The following is a 15,654-nucleotide window of genomic DNA, read 5'->3' on the forward strand; positions in this document are numbered from 1 at the left end:
TTGTCAGATGAAGGACTATTATTGTAACTTCCATGCTTCTTTCCTTGAGTTAAGGGGACAGACTAGCAATAATAGGTGTAAAGATCCTTTGAAAAAATATTAACGTTCTATTCAAATGTAAGTGCTAATTGTCACTGAAAGGAAATGAATATCTTATTTAAAATGTTGACATTTTTGGGGGTCACCTGCGTAGCTCACTTGGTTGAGTGTCTGACTCTTGATTTCAGCTCAGGTCATGATCTCATGGTTGTGGGATCGAGAGCCCCACATTGGGCTCCACGTACTCAGGGAGTCTGCTTGAGTTTCTCTCTCTCCCCCTCTGCCCCCCCCCCGCCAAAGTTGGCGCTTTTCCCCTTTTCTTCTCTTTGTAGTCTTTTTACTGTCCATTAAATTTTTTTTTTAAGTATCTTGACCCACAATGTTACATTAGTTTCAGGTGTACAACATTGTGATTCAACTTCTTTATGTGTTATGCTCTTCCATTTTTATTTGCTGCTGTCTCATCTTTTTAGGCCAAAGAACATGGCTGACTTGGTACCTCAGGGTAGGTCAAGGTTAGAGATAAACTAGACAGGGGAACCTCAAACTAACATCTTTGCTTTTCAGAAGCTCTTTTAAGTTGTGATTCTGTTTCTTGAAAAAAAATAGGTAAACTAAAAAAGGATGTGAAATGTATTACGTTCAATTTTTCTTTTTTATTTGTTGTGATTAAATTATTAATCTGGCTTCAGAATATTGCCCAGGAGATGGTTCCTGATTCAGGATTTGAGATGAAACAAAGAAGAAACTGAAATTTTTTCGACTCATGATCTTATTCTAATTGTACCCACCATTTTGGATTTTAAGAGAAGGAAAGGGTACAGAGATTAGGGACCAAAGCATAGGACAGTTAGTGTTTCTAGTAAGCATATGACCTCAGGAAGTTCTTGTATGATCCATCCGAAAAGAGAAGGCATGTTTTCTATCCTTTTTAATGATAATTTAATGAGAATCAAAATCAGAGAGCTTGCATATGAAATCTCTTTGAAAACTATAAACTATCAGGAAGAGTAGGGAGTTATACTATTGTCTAGCTGGACAGGCTCTTCAGAGTCAAAAGGGTCTTTACAATCCACTATTTATTCACAATAGCCACCTTTGACATGGCTTTAGCTGACCTTGTGCCCACCCCTACATGGTTACTCACGCAATGAATGTTCTGGCTAGTGTGTTGTGTCTGGCTTCCCTGCCTGCATCCCAAATACTCTTAAAAGGGGTAGCAACTAAAGTGGGCTTCTTTCCTTAAAAGAAGGTATTGGTGTACATAGTGTAACTAAGCTCTCGTGGACTTTTACTTCTTTCTGTTCTTCACATTAGATAATTTTTTCTGATCTATATTCAGGTTCCCTAATCCTTTTTTCTGTCCTCTCCATCCAATGAATTTTTATTTTCAGATTTTTTTTGGCAGGGGGACGAGAGGGGCAGAGGAAGAGGGAATGAGAGAGAATCTTAAGTAGGCTCCATGCCAAGTGCAAAGCCCAATGCAGAGCTTGATCTCATGACCCTGAGATCATGACCTGAGCTAACTGAGCCATCCAGGCACCTCTCAGATATTTTATTTCTAGACTTTATAGTTTTGATTTCTTTTTTTTTTTTTTTAAAGATTTTATATATTTATTTTAGAGAGAAAGAACACATGGGGCCGGGAGGGCCAGAGGGAGGGGGACGGAGAGAATCTCAAGCAGACCCTGTCCTGAGCATGAAACCTATTGCAGGGCTCAGTCTCAGGACACTGAGATCATGACCTGAGCTGAAACCAAGAGTCAGATGCTCAACTGACTATGCCACCCAGGCACCCCTCTAGTTTTGATTTCTTGACTGAGATTTCCTGTCTTTTCGTTCATTACAAGCATATTTTCCTTGAATATAGATACTATTGCTGCTTTAAAATCTTAGCTAATTTCAGCATCTGGAACATCTCAGGGGTCATCTCTGTTGATTTTTCATTTGAGAATGGATTGTGTTTTCCTTTTTCTTTGTATTAGAGTAATTTTGAATTTATCCTACACATTATGAATGATATATTTTAGTGTTTGAATTCTGTTATGTTCCCCTGAAGAGTATTGTTACTTTTGAAACAGTTAAGTTGGCTGAACTCCAACTGCAGACTCTCTTCCCTGTTGTGGGAAGCAGCACAAGTATTAGTTCATTATTTTTAACCTTAGCTGGGCTACTTAGAGTCTACCACATGAGTGGTTTGGGAGTCAACCAGAAATTTGATAGGAATTTATATACAGAATCTGGGAGTCCTTTCTGCCTCTCTCCTTTCTGGTTTTCTCTCTCTCTTTTTAGTGGTTCTGGTTGCCTGAACTCTCTCCTTTGGTTTTTATGCCAGAAAGATTGTAGGTTTCTTATTGGTGTTTTAGCTGCCCCTGTATTGGGAAAACTGAAGCTGTTCCCTCTTCCAACTGTCTTAAATTTCTTTAGGTTAAATTCCTTGATGTGGAATTGTTGCGCAGTGGGATGCTTATATGCAGATAACATTCTCACCAGTAGCAATATATCTGACTGCTTGTTTCCCCTTGGCCTCTTAGTGGTGGATTTTGTCAGCCCTTTTAAATTTTGTAAGTCTGTAAAGGCAAAAAAAAAAGTTTTTTTAAATTTTCGTTTGATTATTAGAGAAATTGAAAATGTGCCATATATTTATTGACCATTTTTTTATTGACCATTTTTTTGGTGAATCAATATTTCATATTCTTTGCCCATTTTTTGGAGTATTTTCTTTTTCCCTTGTGTTGATTTGTAGACACATGTATGTATGTGAGTATCAATGTGCATATACTATATACAGTACACTATTTGAGTACTTACATATTGCTTATGCCAAGCATTATATTCATTAACATTTCTAAATTTATACATACACACACATATATATAAAAGCCTCTATAACTCATAAATTCTCATGATAACCTGTGACATAGGTACTGTTTTTGTTTTTTAAAAGAGTAATATATACCCATATTAAACAACTTGAACATTATATAAGAAGATCTATAATATAATGAAAAAATGTCTTCCTTTCATTCCAGACTACCAATTGCTTATCTCAAAGGCAAAAATCTGTTACTTGTATTTCCTTCTAGAAATATTATGTGTTATACAAGTGTATGTGGTTGACCCTTGAACAACACAGGCTTGAACTGTGTGGTCCACTTATACATGGGTTTTTTACAGTACAGTACTGTAAATATATTTTCTCTTTTATATGGTTTTCTTAATAGCATTTTCTTTTCTCTAGCCTACTTTATTGAAAAAATACAATATATACTACATGCAACATGCCAAATATGTGTTAATTGACTATGTTATTGGTAAAACTTCTTGTCAACGACAGGTTATTAGTAGTTAAGATTTGGAGAAGTCAAGTTAGGCATGGATTTTTGACTGTGTGGGGGTTTGGCACCCCTAACCCCCATGTTTAAGGGTTGATTATAGGTGTTTTAATTTGTCTTTTAAGTACTAAATCACTCAATAGTGTTTACCTTAGAGAGCATTCCTTTTTTGGTTTATACAGATTACAAAAATGTTAAGTTAGCCTAGTGTCATTTTCATTTTGTTTATAATTTTTGATATAAAGAAGGTTTTTTTTTTTTTTTAAAGATTTTATTTATTTATTTGACAGAGAGAGAGACAGCCAGTGAGAGAGGGAACACAAGCAGGGGGAGTGGGAGAGGAAGAAGCAGGCTCCCAGTGGAGGAGCCTGATGCGGAGCTCGATCTCAGAACGCTGGGATAACACCCTGAGCTGAAGGCAGACGCTTAACGACTGAGCCACCCAGGCGCCCCGATATAAAGAAGTTTTAAATTTTCATATCGTATTTGTCTATTTTTATCTTTATGTTTCTGCTTTTCATTAACTGAAAGTCTTTCCCTGCAACTCTTGACCTTTTTAACGTATTTGGACAGCTAGAAAATCCTGTCATGATCTCTCTGAATCCCTTGCATTCTTACCTGGTGGCAAAGCAGGAAAGAGAAATAAAAGTTAGGAGTTGAGATCACTAGACATTTATCCAGTAGTTGCTTTGTGCTCTGTGCTAGATGCTGAGGATATAAAGATGTTTGAAGACAAGTTGCTTGCCCCGTAGGAGCAAACTGCCTAAGGGCTTACAGCATGATTTGATCCTGCTGTGGAATGAACCTTCCTTTGACTACTCTGGCTTATAATTTATAAATCTGTTCAAGTTAGACTTAGGTTATTGCCAGTTGAAGAAAAAATCACCTCATATGTCCATTAAACACTTCTCTGCTGGGCACTTTAGCAGTATCTTTCAATTCATTTAAAAAACTTGCTTATGATTCAGCATGCTTTTAGTGTTAATATGAGCTTTCTGGTATATAATTTAAACACATTTTAACAGATAATAACAGGATTTTAAATAAAGTCTAAAATTGTTTTTTTCAGTCTGCTAATAAGAGCTATTTTATAAACAAAGCAACTTTTGTACTGAGAAAAATGATCAAAATTGCATCTTTCCATTAAAATATGGGTTATGGGGGTAGTGCAGTCGATTAAGCGACTTTTGGTTTTGGCTGAGGTCATTATCTCAGGGTTGTGAGATTGAGCCCCCTGTTTTGCTCCGTGCTCAGCCCAGAGTCTGCTTAAGACTCTCGTCTCCCTCTGCCCCTCCCCCTTGTGCTCTCTCTCTTTCTCTCAAATAAATAAATCTTAAAAAAAAAACCCAAAAAAGCAAAAAGCTTGGGTTATGTACAAAGAGGAGGACCTGTGACTTTTCCCTTATTTTCTTTCCTCCTCTTTGTTCTTCTGGAGTTCCCTGGATTATGTCTTTTTTCCCTGAATTTATCAGTGTCTGTTCTTGCTAGGTGTCATGCCCTCTTATAAGATCTTTGTATTAGGGTTCTCCAGAGAAATAGAACCGATAGGAAATCTCTCTCTCTCTCTCTCTCTCTCTCTCTCTAGATATATATATATATATATATATATTCTTCCATCTCATGCTCACTCCTAGGTATGTGCTTGTTAGGCTGAATTTCGGGGACGTAGCCTGCACTGTTTTTAGCCCCCTGCTCACTACCACTGAGTGACACAGAATGAGACCCTGCTGAATAGCTTGAGTGTGTGGTGGTTAGAGTACATCACTTGCGCTAAATCCTAGGTTTCCTACTTATTAGCTGTGACTCTGGGCAACTACTTAAGACTCAGAAATGATGGGGCGCCTGGGTGGCACAGCGGTTAAGCGTCTGCCTTCGGCTCAGGGCGTGATCCTGGCTATGGGATCCGAGCCCCACATCAGGCTCCTCCTCTATGAGCCTGCTTCTTCCTCTCCCACTTCCCCTGCTTGTGTTCCCTCGCTCGCTGGCTGTCTCTATCGCTGTCGAATAAATAAATAAAATCTTTAAAAAAAAAAAAGACTCAGAAATGATGAAAGCATAGCAAAATCAACTACTATTTATTGAGAATTTACTAGGAGCAGATATAAATGCTAAAGATGGATTTCTCTTATTTAATCCTCACAACAATTTTATTAGGTAGATGGCTATTATAATTACTGTTTTACAGGTGGGGAAAATGGCGATGATGCTAGTCCATGGTCACATGGATGTGGCGGACTCGGAGATCATGTGTTTCTTTGTGTTTTCTATAGCGTTTACCTTGGGACTTTGCATTCTAGAGGTATTGAATAAATGAATTTTTGATAATAATAAAATGACGTTATGTAATTAGTGCTCCTTAGCTCATTACAAACATTGCCAAGAATTTCCCTCTTACCTCACTGGATCTTTATAGCAAGCAAATGAAGTAGGTAGCATGGGATTTTCATTGTCATTTTTATGGATAGTTGATAGTTATTTTCATTATAAATGTGAAAAAAGGTGTGAGAAAGTGGTATAATTCTTTTTTTTGAACCAAATAAAAGAACAAACTACTCTAGTAGAAGTATGTCACAATACTATGGTATTACATTCATGAATATGAAGTAAACTATTAATATTCACGCCTAGTTTTGAGAATTTATTTTTGTTTCTTTTGCAGTGTCATACAAATTACATTCCTGTCTGTGGATCAAATGGGGACACTTATCAAAATGAATGCTTTCTCAGAAGGGCTGCTTGTAAACACCAGAAAGAGATAACAGTCGTAGCAAGAGGACCATGCTACTCCGGTATGTGCGGTATTTTTCTGAATAAACGTTAGAAATGATTCCGCCATGGTTTCTAAAAGGAAATTTCCAGTCAGAGGTGTATTCCCAGAACTGCTGTATGGATCAGTTGTGTGGGGGAGTGGGAGAGCTCTTCTTTGTCTGCATTTCATGTTGTTGCTTTTTAACCCCAGATGGTCTAATACTGCATTACTTCTTGTACATTGTTAATGCTTACTGCCATTTTCATGGGGACCTCGCATATCTTTTTGCCTTATGGTTAAGTATTAGATAGAACGAGATTTGGCATGGGAAATGATATGGGATCTGTTTTGTTGATTTTTATTTTCTTGGTGCGGGGGAGGGGTGGAGAATATCCATAGAAAGCCATTAGTGGCATCCCAGGATGCGTCTCTTTCCAAGCTTCTCTCTTTTTATATCTTCTCTCTTCTGTCTGCCAGTCCTTGTCACCTATCTTCCTCCAGTTTTTTGTATTTACTTCCTTCTCTTTTCCTTCCTGAATTGGTAGTGGTTAATTTTGGAAGGCACTGATGTAAGTTTCTTACTTGCATTTGTATCTGGGGGCAGGGATGCAGGTGAAGGGTTGTAATTAGAATTACTGCATGAAGGTTAGCAGTAAAGGTGTAGACACGTCTTATATGATATGCTATATTTCTTTTCTTTCCTTATATGTTACAGTGCTTGTTCAGAATTTTTACTGGGGCTCCATTACATAAGCATGAATGATCCATTGTCCATGTGGTTGATCTCAAACTCCAGGTCCGCTAATACCACATGACTGAAAGCCTCCACTCTAAATTACATGGTTGGTCCTTGTGGTGTGGCCAGCCTTCACCCTAGGGCTATTGAGTGTGCCCAGCCCCACCTTAAGATCTGATGTGGTCAGCACCCTCCCTAAACATGACACTTCTATCAGGTATGATATAGATTACCATCCAGAAGCTGAGGGCAGAGACCAGACCTGTGTTTGGGCAAGGACAGATTCTTTTCCCTACACCAAATAATTAGGTGCTTGGTGAAATGATTGTGTTCTTAGGCCAATAGACTATCATTTGTTGTGATTCTTGTATGTTTCTCTAAGTACTTTGTGTTTCACAGACTTGGTTTAGAAACTAAAAAAGAATAAAGAACTCTTTATAATCCCAAATTAAAAGCAGCGTGGTAGACTGGAAAGAACACTGTGCAGGTTAAAGACCTGACATTAACTCCAGCTCTTATTTACTCTGTGACCTTGGACAAGTCACATGGCCCCTCTGAGCCCCAGTTACTTAAACTGTTAAATGGATGTCATCTCTTGGGATTGTTAAATGAGAATTGAATCACCTAAGCTGTGAGGTGCTGTATTGATCTTGTTAGTTGCTCAGTGGGCCACTGTTGTTCATCTCATTTGGTCTTTTTGTTGGTCCTGATCCCTGTGCTAGAAATAACATTCTCTTTTGTTTAGTTGAAAACTCCTTTCTTATGCTCTAAGGTTGAGCTTTAGCCTTTTATCCTCCAAAATTTTTCTTCCATGGCATCTCCTGGCAGAGTTTGTTCACACTTTGTGCATATCTCTCTGTATATAACATACCGTATTTCATTTCTCTGACACGTGTCTCCTGCTGGAGCAATTGCTTCTCGACGGGAAGGCAGTATGCTCTGCTTGGGGGGGTTCATCGTAGTCCCAGGGTTGGGGTGGGGTTGTGTGGATGGGGGAAGGTGTGTGTGCAATGCAAATATAATCTGCAAGAAGAACTCAATCTCATAATCAGAGGAGTCGCAATATTTAATTTTTTTTAGAATTTTAAAGGACACTAAAGGAAGGTATGAGGTATTATATTTATTAAAATTGGGCATGGGTTGAAAACAGGTTGGAAGTAAGTATCTCATGCACTGGGGCATTCTTATTTATCAATTTATTCCTAGCGTTTATCGTGTTGTCTAGCATGTAATATGGACCCAGTCAGTGTATGTAGAATAAAAGGAAAAAGGGAGTGTTTTCCTAAGAAAAGTTTGGTCATAAAACAATTTTAAATTGAGTTCCCTTTTTTCTTATCTTTTTTCTGCTTTTCCACTCTTTCTTTTCCTCTTTACTTACTCAGATGTAATTATTTATGATTGATTAATAAAAATTGAACACAATTTCAGACTATAAAATCCCATGGAGATTTTGCAGTGGATTTTATAAAAAATATGTATTTTTCTAGTTCCTTTTGTTTCTACCATGTTTTGGGGATTCGATTATTGTCTGGAGGAGATTAAAGGGAAGGGAGTGATATTGTGAAGGGTGTTGTCTCCTACTCTGGGGAAGTATTTGAAGAACTGGAGTGGGTTCCCAAGGATGTGTCTCCTCCACCCCCCAAAAGTGCTGGATAAAGTGTGTCAGGTTCTTCACTTGCCATCTCTGCTTTTTTACTATACCATGCTGATGGTACTGTAGCGTTACCCTCTTTGTAACATGCTCTGCACAATATGTTGGCCTTTTTAGGATTGATAAAATAAATATTTCATATTAATTACATTTTAGGCCGACTTCTTGCTGGTAATATTGAGGGAGGCTCTTTAATTTCATTAGTAATGAGTGTTTCACCTACACCTTGGTGAGAGTCCTTCTGATTAGGTTTCCTAGAGGAAGCTAATTTTATCAGTAATATGAAAACCTCAGCTCTGAAATTCTTTCCTTTTAAGCCTTGAGGCTTTTTCTTACTTTTTGGCCTTTGGCCTTTATCCACAGATTTCATTAAGATTTTTGGAGCAAGACCCAAAGCTCTCTTCCTACCTTTCTAATAAAAGCAGCTTATTCATTATTCCTCTCAAGCTTTAACAAAATTAAAAATTTTGTTTTTTACCTTTTTAGGTGAGTTAATTAAAAATTATTTTTATATAGCCATTTACTTTACAGTATTTATTGGCCTTTGCTCTGTGCAAGGCACCTGCATATTTCCTGAATGGGCTACAAAAGATGTATGAGGTATAGATGATTATGTGTGCAAGGAATTTTTATTTGGAGAAAGAATGGAATAGGTATATGAGAATAATTTAGTTTAGTTCCGTATCAAAAAAATAAGAGAAAGGCCGCATGAGAATTGCTAGCACAGTTTGATTTTTAAAAAATATTTATTTATTTATTTGAGAGAGAGAGAGAGAGCTCAAACGTGTGCGATTGGGGGTGAGAGGGGAGAGGCTGAGGGGGAGGAAGAGAGAGACTCTCAAGCAGACTCCCTAATGAGCATGGTGCCCAACACAGGGCTCGATCTCATCACCCTGAGATCATGACCTGAGCTGAAACCAACAGTCAGATGCTCACCTGAGCCACCCAGGTGCCCCATCACAGTTTGATTTTTGATAGGAAATTTTACCACTGGATAAGATGAAATTTCCAGCAAAAATATTTCTATTCACTGTTTGTTTTTCTTCTCAGATAATGGCTCTGGATCTGGAGAAGGAGGTAAGTTTCAAGTACTCTTTAAAGGACATTTGTTTTCTGTCATTTTCTGTTTTTAACAGCTTTATTGAGGTAAAATTCACATACTATACAGTTCATTCATTTAAAGTGTACAATATGGTGGCTTTTGATACAGTCATAGAGTTGTGCATTCATTACCACAATCAATTTTAGAACATTTTCATTACTCTAGAAAGAAACTCTTAGCCATCACTCCCAACCCGAGGCACTTTGTTTCATGCAGTATTTTTCACTAAAGTTTTGTTGACATACAAAGCAGAAATGTTGTAACTCCTGTTAAATTGAGATCGTACCAAAGTGCCTTCTCCTTGGGATCATCCCCACTAGTGATTTTGGGTTGGACCCGAGTATTGGTAAATCTTTCACCCCTTGCTTATAAATTTTTGCTTATAAGGAATTTTCAAGGTGCAGGGCTATAAAGCTCTGGAGTGAGTTGTGCATGCCAAAGAGAAGGCTTGCAGGACACTGTAGTGCAATTTATTTTAAATTTTATTTTACAGATATATAAATTACTTCTCTTTAAAACAGTAACATCTGGTAATAGCATTTAACAAGAGTTTACTCTAAATTGTCAGAATTAAGAATGACTAATTTATTTCAAGTCTAATGAAGCTATAACACTTAGTATCTACAGTATGCAGAGTAATGCTGGAGGCACTTACTCTAGTAAAATTCACACTTAAACAAATGAAAATTACTGTCATGATCTGTTCAAAACTATCTGAAACCTTACTTCAGACTTCCACATTTTGTAGAATCCTAAAATGTCAGAGTTGGAAGGCACTTCAAAGGTCACTTTAGAGAATAGAAGAACCGTTGGAGGAAGATGTGCGGGGATGACAATTTCAGGGGAGAAAAAAAAAGATTAAAGCTGCCCCACAACAGAATGTGATTTAAATGGACGTGTTGAAGCAGAAGCTTCGAGATCACTTGTGAGGGATCATCGGACCATCCATCTTAGATCTTAGAGCTGGAAAGGATTTTAAGAGAGATCATGTAGTCTAGTCCCTGTGGTTAGATAGTCAGTAAGGATCATGTCATTGTTCTTATACTAAAGAAGTGGAAGCTAATCTCAAGACTTGTTTATGTAGTGTAAATACTGGATGTCTTACTCTGAGGATATAGGTTGACAATATCTTTTTACGGAGTATGAGTTTAGAAAGGCTAAGTCGTTTGCTCAGATTAGTACATAAACTTAAGTGAGCTCCTGGTGGTTGTACCAAAGCCTCAGAAATACATAGGATTGTGATCCCTGGAATCTGGGATTGTTCATGAGAATTTGGGAAAGATTTCTACTTAAAGTGTAGGCAGACACTAAAAATGGGAAGTTTGTAAGTATTACCAAAGTATTACCAAACAGGTTTATGGACTTTTCCTTTTAATATCTTCTTTACTGATTGACACCCCCTGAGTAAGGTGTTCCCTTCCAAACCAGAATGGGAGATCCTTTGAGTAAGCTGAATCCCTAAATTGGCCTCAGAACAGATCTCCCTGCCCAGTCTGAGATGCTCAGGGTAGGATCCATTCTAGTTGAGCCCCACAAATGTAGAAGCCCTTAAATGGGGGGTAGGAGTTGGGGACTTAGAAGTATGCACTGTTTTTTTTGTGCTGGATCGTAGGAGACCCACACACTTCTGTATTCTGGGTATTTCTGGCTGTGCTAAGTGACAAAGTAGAAAAAGAGCCAAATCTTTTGTAAGGAGACCTCTTTCCTTTCACAGATTTGGAGATAAATATATTTTTTTTTAATTCTGGAATTAGTTGTTATGTAGTAAGAAAGGCAGTGTAAAACTCATGTGAAGAAGTGGTTATACTCTGTTGCATTTAATCATTTATTTGCTGACCAGCATCACACAGACTGTTCAATAGGGTAATCACTAGACCAAATTTATTATCCATGTTTTATTTTCTCATTTAATGTTATGTGGTAAGTCTTATAAAGGCAGTTGCTTATCAAAACCTATATTGCACCTTTGTACATAGGTTAAGGGATTATTTTGCTAGCATCAATTCTTGTTTTCCTCATAGGTTATATTCTCTATATTGGCAACATTTTTGGGCACAAGCATTCATAGATCTTGGAAGTGATTGTTTTCAAGAGCTCAGGTGCATTTTCCCTAGAAATAGGATAATGGCTGCTGAAAACGTGAAGCTTATCTGGAAAGGAACCCAACTTTTGGTTGAAAATTTAATTTTTCTTTTTAAACAGAAGAGGAAGGGTCAGGGGCAGAAGTTCACAGAAAACACTCCAAGTGTGGACCTTGCAAATATAAAGCTGAGTGTGATGAAGATGCAGAAAATGTTGGGTGAGTTGATCGAGGGAAATGGATGCACTTCCTTGGAGGTGAATCATCAGCACTATTATATTGTAGAGAGGTATCTTTTAACCTGGTTCTAGATATTTTGTGTGTGCCTTCTATATTTTTTTGTTTAATGCTGGTCTGTTACTTTTTCTTTATGTTGATATAATATCAGAGCTATTTAAGTTAAAGTGTTGTTTTATTTTAGAATGAGAATCCATGTGTAATTTTTTTAGGTTTACTTCTGCCTTTATTTTTATTGATGGTTTTATATATTTTATCCTAAGTGCTAATTTTATTCCTCGAAAACATTTTATTCTGAATTCTCCTACCATTATACTTTCTACTAGCTCATTTTCTTAACTTGCATTTTTATGCAAAAACTTTTCATATATTTCAGTGTAAGAAAAATCCAAAACTGCTTCAGAATTTTAGATATAGTAATTATTATGTAATGAGTAAAATATTTTTAGAAATCCCATTTGCACAGACTGACATTATGTTGTATTTTCTCACTCATGTTCAGCCTTGAGTAAGGTGGGTTTTGTAGCTGGACAGCATTGTCTGTCCATTTTCACACAGCATGTGGCGGAATAGCAACAATATTGTCATCATCAACACGGTCGTGTTTGTTTCTTCCTGTTTGTTTATTCCCAATCTCAACCTCTCATTTCCTCCTGGTGTTTGCTTTTTGCATAGTTGATTCTAAAAGCTTTAATGCTGACTTCAGGACATTATATAGCACAAATGGATCTTCACTTCCCTAATTTCCCCTTAGTGCATATTTTAAAACACTCATTTTACAGAGATTTGCACTTTCTTCCTTACACATATTTTCACTGTGTGTTTTCTGGTTCCCGTGTTTTATTCAGCCCTTAAATACATATTCAGCTCTTTCACTGAACAGTAGTAGTATGGTTTAATTAGCATTAATGCCCATAGGGAGTTTTACAAATCAGGATCACACCATTTTCAGGATTATGGTTCAAAATCACCCATTTGGGTGGTACATGGTAAAATTAATGTCTGATAATTTACTTGGTATATATTTTAAAGTTGGTGAGAATTGGCACAAGACAAGTTTAGTAAAAAGTGAATTTAGCAAAACTTCAGTTTGCTCTATTTCTACATGTTGGTCACTTAGATTGACATGTGTCTATCCATTTCAATCAGAGTGATTTGATTGGGAAGTACATGTTTTCCAAAGTAGATGTGGGTTTGTAGAACAGGAGAGAAATGATGAGCGATATGGAGTTGCAGAGAGAACAGATAATAGATGTTTTGTTCTCTTCTTTTTGCTTTGTGCTAACGATATGGCATGATGAAGTACCGGGGTGTGTGTGTGTGTGTGTGTATTTTTGTAGAGATTTAGTTCTTTTTAGCGTTTTCCCTCAGGACTGTTCTATAAAGGTGTTCAGAGTCAAAATAGCTGTCAGTGATTGATTGGCTTGGTCTGTTGATCTCTTTTTATTCCTTGGATGGACCTCTCTCCAGTTCTGTTTTGGACATTTCTCTGCTTTCATTTTTCATCCCTTAATTGAAAGAGATAGAGATCTTTTGCTTCGAAGTAGAACAGATTCCATCTAGTCTCAGAGGCCGCCCCACATGTGACATCTGTATGGTAAAATACACATCTTTCTGTGAACACCATCTCATGCTATAATATGTACCCTATGCCCAGTCAGAGTAACTCCCCTGTAGGTACTAAATTCATTTTGTGCATCTGTTTGAGAGCTTGCAGCCACCGTTTTTGCAGACACAGGCTCTAAGCATAAGGAAGTAGGCACAGACCAGGGAGAGCTTACCAGTAGAAAGGAGCATGCAGGCTGAGAAGCCAGCCAGGGAGCTCATAGACTGGAACAGGTGGCCAAGTCCAGGCCAGGAAATTGTTGCAATAACGGGAGAACATTAAGGAAGCAATTGGTACCTTTACCTAAAGGTAAGTGATTAATGGCTGATCCTGTTATGGAAGGAGACAGAAGGAAATTCTAGGAACATTAATTTTTTAGTGTATAAAGCACTTATTACTGATTGTAGTTGAGTTTAACAATTAGACACACCTCAGTTGTTACAGTAAGTTTTTTTAAACTTTTCAATGGGCCATGGTACCAAAGAAGTTACGTGGAGGTTATTTAACTCCTTCAGGGCACCTTCTGTGTGCTTTTCATGATTTACTTCCAGGTGAATAGTGGCACGTTTGTCTGAGGGTAATTCTGACCCAGCCAACTAGACCTTTTCCATATGGAAAATTGAGAGATGCCCATATGTGGCAATAGCCACCAAGCCTTGATTTTTTTTTAATAAAAATCCATTATTTATTAGGAAGATGTTATATAATTTTTTTAAAATAAAAGATAAAACTATAGTTATTAAATACAAAAGGTCTTAGTTATGAAACAAGTACTCCTGTCATGCTTAATTATTTGAACTCTACCAGATTCAGAAAATGGTAAGATAGAGTAGGATCCTAAAATTTATCTTCTAGCCTAGTGAGAGGTCACTTTACAGATGAGAAAATTAAGGGTTAAAGTCAGAGGGTTTTATGGGGCAGATTCTCCTAAATTCCAGTAGAGTGTTTTTTTCTGATATTAGCCTTTTTGATTCCTTGAAAGAATGCTGTTCTCCTTTTCCTACTTCAAGGACTGCTGCTTGATGACTATTTATGTATGTGTGTATGTATGTGAAGATTTTATTTATTTATCAGAGAGAGAACAAGCAGGGGGAGTGGCAGGCAGAGGGAGAAGCAGGCCCTCCATGGAGCAGGGAGCGCATGTGGGACTTGATCCCAGGACTCGGGGATCATGACCTGAGCCAAAGGCAAGCACTTAACCACCAGCTGAGCCACCCAGACATCCCTTGTTGACTTTTAAAAAAATACTGCCCTCTTCAACTGGTCCCAGCTGTGATTTCTTTACTTTCCTTATTTTCTCCTGGTCACTCTGAGTACTAGCTGCTTTTATTTATTTTTATGTTTTTAACTTTATTTGTGTATTTATTTTTTTAAAGTTTTTAAATTTTTTTTTTTTTCAGAGAGAGAGGCAGGCAGAGTCTGGAGAAGCAGGCTCTTTGCTGAGCAAGGAGCCCAATGCGGGACTCGATCCCAGGACCCTGGGATCATGACCTGAGCTGAAGGCAGATGCTTAACCGACTGAGTCACTCAGGCGTCCCTATTAGCTGCTTTTAAATTCCTTGTTTTTACACCTTAGCTGCCATCTAGAAGGCCACATGCCAATCTATCTGTTTTGTATCAGTGCCTTTCAGACATTTTTAACCACAACTCCATGTAAGAAATAGATTTACCCTGTAACCGAGCACTTGTGTATGTATACACATGATAATAATACATATTAACTAAAACAAAATTCTATGAAATAATACTTACCTTTATTAAATGTGAGGTACTCTAATGTTTTCTATCCAATCCTTAAAAAATTCCAGAATTGACTTTTTTATCCACTAGTGATTATGAAAAATATTCCTCTGTAACTGTAATGGATATTATATTTCATGTTATATTTTTAGGTATGGGTATTCATTTAAAAAATATTTTATTTTTTCTCATTTTGAAATGTCTTTTCTATTAGAAGAAATGCTTATACCCTCCCTGCTTTCTAAAGGGCAGCTAAAATCTTTCTCTTGCTTTAAAGCTGTCTTTTTCTCACTACTAGTTTAGAAAAAAAAACCCTGGCATTTTGGGGGAGGGCATCAGTGATATCATGTAACTTAATTCTTTGCTATTAAGAGAAGTG

The 15,654-nt window shown here is 37.3% G+C and overlaps 1 protein-coding gene across 1 annotated transcript in view; it reads left to right on the top strand.

Moving 5' to 3' along the window:
* Window positions 1-15,654, top strand: part of TMEFF1 (transmembrane protein with EGF like and two follistatin like domains 1) — a 75,253-nt gene that overhangs the window by 23,504 nt on the left and 36,095 nt on the right. Inside the window, exons 3-5 of the mRNA XM_034664208.1 lie at window positions 6,034-6,163; window positions 9,561-9,587; window positions 11,815-11,911. Coding sequence (XP_034520099.1) covers window positions 6,034-6,163; window positions 9,561-9,587; window positions 11,815-11,911 — 254 coding nt within the window. The remainder of the gene's footprint in view (window positions 1-6,033; window positions 6,164-9,560; window positions 9,588-11,814; window positions 11,912-15,654) is intronic.

The sequence above is a fragment of the Ailuropoda melanoleuca genome, chromosome 7 (assembly GCF_002007445.2).
Source record: "Ailuropoda melanoleuca isolate Jingjing chromosome 7, ASM200744v2, whole genome shotgun sequence".
NCBI lineage: Eukaryota > Metazoa > Chordata > Mammalia > Carnivora > Ursidae > Ailuropoda > Ailuropoda melanoleuca.